The sequence below is a fragment of the Orycteropus afer genome, unplaced genomic scaffold, assembly GCF_000298275.1.
Source record: "Orycteropus afer afer isolate SDZICR_OR568_19922 unplaced genomic scaffold, OryAfe1.0 scaffold00549, whole genome shotgun sequence".
Taxonomy (NCBI): Eukaryota; Metazoa; Chordata; class Mammalia; order Tubulidentata; family Orycteropodidae; genus Orycteropus; species Orycteropus afer.
Genome location: NW_006922136.1, coordinates 207,899 through 212,577, shown reverse-complemented (window position 1 = coordinate 212,577; position 4,679 = coordinate 207,899). Strand labels below are relative to the sequence as shown.

At 42.0% G+C, this 4,679-nt stretch overlaps 1 protein-coding gene across 1 annotated transcript in view; it reads left to right on the top strand.

The window, feature by feature from the left end:
• The window catches only part of TRPC5 (transient receptor potential cation channel subfamily C member 5), a 210,457-nt gene that overhangs the window by 203,415 nt on the left and 2,363 nt on the right, over positions 1 to 4,679 (top strand). Inside the window, exon 9 of the mRNA XM_007955942.1 lies at positions 3,549 to 3,638. Coding sequence (XP_007954133.1) covers positions 3,549 to 3,638 — 90 coding nt within the window. The remainder of the gene's footprint in view (positions 1 to 3,548; positions 3,639 to 4,679) is intronic.

Below are 4,679 nucleotides of genomic sequence, written 5' to 3'. Positions count from 1 at the left end.
AGCCACTCCTCGGAAGGAAGGTTGGGCAATCCTACTTCCGTAGTGATACTGCCTCGGAAACCCAAGGAGGGGTCACTATGAGTCGAGGCAAATAACAACAACATGGAGTAAAAGCAGGGCTTTGAACTGATTCATTCCAGTTCAACCTCCTGCTGAGAACTTGCATTTCCACCCCAGATATCCTGAATCAGAATCTACAGTTGAACAAGATCCCCGGATGATTCTTATGTATATATAAGAATCACTTGGGGAAGCCTAAGAATCACCAGGGCATCTTGTTCACCTGTAGATTCTGATTCTGTCTATCTGGGGTGGAAAGGTAAATTTTCAGCAGAGGATCAACCTGAAATGAAGTGGTTTGAAGCCCTGAGTAGAAGCAAAATTCACTTGGGCTACATCTGAACATGGTCCCTGCAGACTAGGGTAGGAGGCTTGGGAAGGCTACAATTCATCTAAGGCTGAAATATCTCATCAGAGCGTAAATCACCTGCTTTATAATCCTGTTGTAAGGCCTTTAACAGTGCTTCCACTTTGATTAGCAACATCTGTGACTTAGAACGCTGTCTTCCTAGCAGTTAGAAAAAATAGAATATATGGCTGTTCAGTCAGTCAACAAATAGTTATTGGGTACTTACTATACATCTAGGCCAGGAGCTCTGGTGGCATAGTGTCTAAGGCATTTGACTGCTAACCAAAAGGCTAGCGGTTCAAACCCACCAACCGCTCCTCGGAAGGAAGATTGGGCAATCTACTTCTATAGGGATACTGACTTGGAAACCCAAGGAGGGGTTGCTATGAGTTGGATCCGACTCGACAGCAATGAGTTTGGTTTGTTTTGTACATCTAGGCTAGCTGCTAGGCAAATCACTGTGAAGAAGAGAAGTCTTTCTGCCCTTATGAAGTTTGTAGAGATGAAAGACATTATTAGCACATTGTTATAAATATTAAGTGATTACAAGGGTATAACCTGGTTTGAAGAAAGAGTACAGACGATTATGGTAATACATGTTAAGTAAGGGATATGTAATAGGAGGAATCTAACCTCAATAAAGTAAAAGCTTATCTGAACGTTAGGAACTTAGGTCTTCCTGAATTATACACATGACTGTAATCAAAGAACTGGATAAGCACTTCATCATTTTAAAAAGTAATTATCCTGAATAAACATTAGGGCACACTTACCCACCAGTCAAGAAACAACCAAGCTTCAACTATCAGAAACAGGAGTCCCCGGGGGTACAAACAGTTAAGCACTTGACCTACTAAATGCAAGGGTGCCGATTCGAACCCATCCAGAGGTGTCTCAGAAAACACGCCTGGCCATCTGCTTCTCAAAGATCACAGCTCTGAAAACCCCACAAAGCCCTCCTACTCTGCGAATGAGGTCATAGTGAGTCAGAGTCCACTCAAGGACAACTAACAACGAGAGAAACAAATATCAGAAACATCTCCTGAGATTAATCCTTGCAAATTACAAAAGAGACTCCTATCTCTCACCTTCCTGATCAAAAGGAGCCCAAACTAGGAAAATGATCTGCCAGGCTCGGAGAAATTTGTCCTCAGAGATTCTACAGGTCACTTCTCCTTTGTTCCTCTTAGGCCATAAGTAATAAAGAGAAACAGAAAATATAGCGTGTTTTGGTTACCTAGTGCCATGACAGGAATAAACCACAAATGGAATAACCTTAACAAACAGCAGTTTATTGTCTCACAATTTTGGAGGCTGTAAGTCCGAGTTCAAAGTGCCAAGTTCTCGGGGCTGGCTGAAAGGCCCTCAATCTTGAGCTTCAGCTCTGCCTCCTGTTTCTGGGGCACTGAAGCTGGAGGCTTTTCTTCACTCAGATAGCTGCTGAGGCTGACAAGCCCAAGGTTGACAAGTAAAAAGGCACAGTTCCAATGTTACTAAACCACATGACAGGCCATTAATTCAAGTCCAGATGAAGTCTCAAGACCGGCAGGGCATGGCAGGCTGTTGAACAACAACTTGGCTACACCCAGGGCTCAAGCATACCAAAAGGCTAGAGACCATTCCTGAAACTGTTTCTTATATATGGGAAGCGGACCACATCCTTAAAGCAGCTACTCAGCTGCTCCAATAGGTTCCACCATGGAGTCAATTACCAGTCTCACCATGGGGAATAACTACATTCAACTGCCCAGCCACTCAACCAGGCCCAGCCAAGTTAACACACAAATTAAACTACCACAGTGTTTGGTAGAAAACCTTTCTCTCACTACTCCTACCTCCAACATTCATATTTTCACAATAATGAGCCATGCAAGATTCATGGCCCTCAATTTTTGCTTCACAGTCCTTATGAAAATTTGGATCCTGGGTATCTCAGTAACTTGAAGTTCACATAGTAGTGTATGTGACACTATTATTACTATAAGAGCTCTGGTGGTGTAATGGTTAAAAAATTCTGCTGCTAGCCAAAAGGTCAGCAGTTCAAATCCACCAGCCACTGAGCTGGTGGAAAAAGATGTGGCAGTCTGTTTCTGAAGAGATTTTTTGTTGTTATGTGCCATCGAGTAGGACCCGACTCACAGCAACCCCTCCTTGGGTTTCCAAGGCAATATCACTACGGAAGTAGATTGCCCAACCTTCCTTCCGAGGAACGGCTGGTGTGTTTGATTCACTAGCCTTCTGGTTAGCAGTCAAGTGCCTTAGGCACTACGCTACCAGAGCTCCTCTGAAGAGATTTACAGCCCAGCCTTGGAAATCCTATGGGGCGATTCTACTCTGTCCTATAGGGTCGCCGAGTTGGAATCAACTGGTTAGCAGTGGGTTTGGATTACTACTATAGACCTTGAAATGAGACTGAATTAGACTTGAATTCTAATCTTGCCATTTACTACTTGTGTGACTTTGGACAAGTCACTTAAACTCACTAACCCTGTTTCCTAATAATAATAATAATAAAGCTTAACTCACAGTGTTGCGAGAATTGAGTGGTGAATATGTAGGTATGTATGGGTGTATTTGTATACATATCTGGCACAGTACCTGACCCACTGCAATTAGTAGCTATCATCATCCTGATCACTAATACAAAGTGTGGTTATGATATGTGTGCCATTCCTCCAGAGGCTAAATAAGAGAACTTTGCTGTGATAGAGACACATAGACTTAGTGGCACTGAAGAATGATTTCATCACCTCTATAGAAAAAGGAAAAACTCTCATCTTACTAGGAGGATTAGTTTAATCCTACCTGAAGGAAAAGGCTGTTGATTATGACCTTTCAAGGTTTATTCCACTCTCATTATTCTATAAATGTGAATCCATGTTTACCTTTGCTTGGGTGAAAATTTTTAAGGTGACTTTAATTTTACTGGCCCACTCTGCCACCAAATCAGCCATACACAAAATAATTCACTTGGCCAGTTGACTTTTTTGCTGAAATATGGCTAAATCTTGTGAGGATTTTCTATTGCAAAGACGGTCTAAGCAGGTTTTATTTCCTTGGTAGGTTTCTTATTTTACTAAGAGCCTGACAAAGAAACTGAATGCCTCTTCTTTTTTTTTTTTTCTTTTTTAAATTCCAGGAAGTTATCAGAAATTTAGTCAAAAGATATGTAGCTGCTATGATAAGAAATTCCAAAACAAATGAGGGATTGACAGAAGAGAATTTTAAGGTAATTTAATCATTAAGTAGTTTAATGTCTCATTTCTCATTTGTTAAGCATTATTTAATCTTCATAGTTTGAGGTTTCTGGTGACAGAATTTCAACAGAAGTTAGCCCTGATGGTGCAGCGGTTAAGCACTCAACTGCAAACCAAAAGGTCAGTGGTTCGAATCCACAGCAGTTTGCTTCTGTAGATTGTTATGTGCCGACGAGTTGGACCCAACTCATAGTGACCCCTCCTTGGGTTTCCGAGGCAGTACCACTATGGAAAGTAAATTGCCCAACCTTCCTTCTGGGGAGTGGCTGGTGGGGTTGAACTGCCAGCCTTCTGGTTAGCAGTCAACTGCCTTGGGCACTGTGCTACCAGAGCTCCCCTTCTGTAGATTACAGTGCCTTAGAAACCTTATGGGGCAGTTTTACTTTATCCTTATAGGGTCACTATGAGTTAGAATCAATTCAAGGGCAACAGGTTTGGGTTTTGGCTTATACTACTACAAAACGAGCTATAATTCTTATTTTCTTAGGATTATCTGTCTCCCAGTAGATGGAGAGATTTTACCAATGTCTGTCACACCACAATCAGCTTTACGATTGTGCATTCTATCTCCTATGCATTCTTTCAGTATTCTGGATGTTTCTCAAGTGTTGGGAGTTGTGTGCTTTAAATGATGCAGCAAGGATGCCTGGGAAAGGGCAAGACAGCAAGGGAACGATGATGCCTGGAGACTTAAGGCCTTCTTCACTCAAAAGACAAAGACCAAAACAACTTACTATTAAATCTAAGGTCTTAAGAAAACCTACCATTAATATATTTTCTTCTCTAACCAGAAGGCTGGCGGTTCAAACCCACCAGCCACTCCTCGGAAGGAAGATGGGGCAATCTACTTCCATAGTGATACTGCCTCGGAAACCCAACGAGGGGTCGCTGTGAGTCGGGTCTGACTTGATGGCACATAACAACAACAACAGCAACAATTTATGGCATAAGTAGTCTGTCAAGCTTAACTCAAAATGCACAAACTGCAGAAGATAAATTAGATGAATGGGACC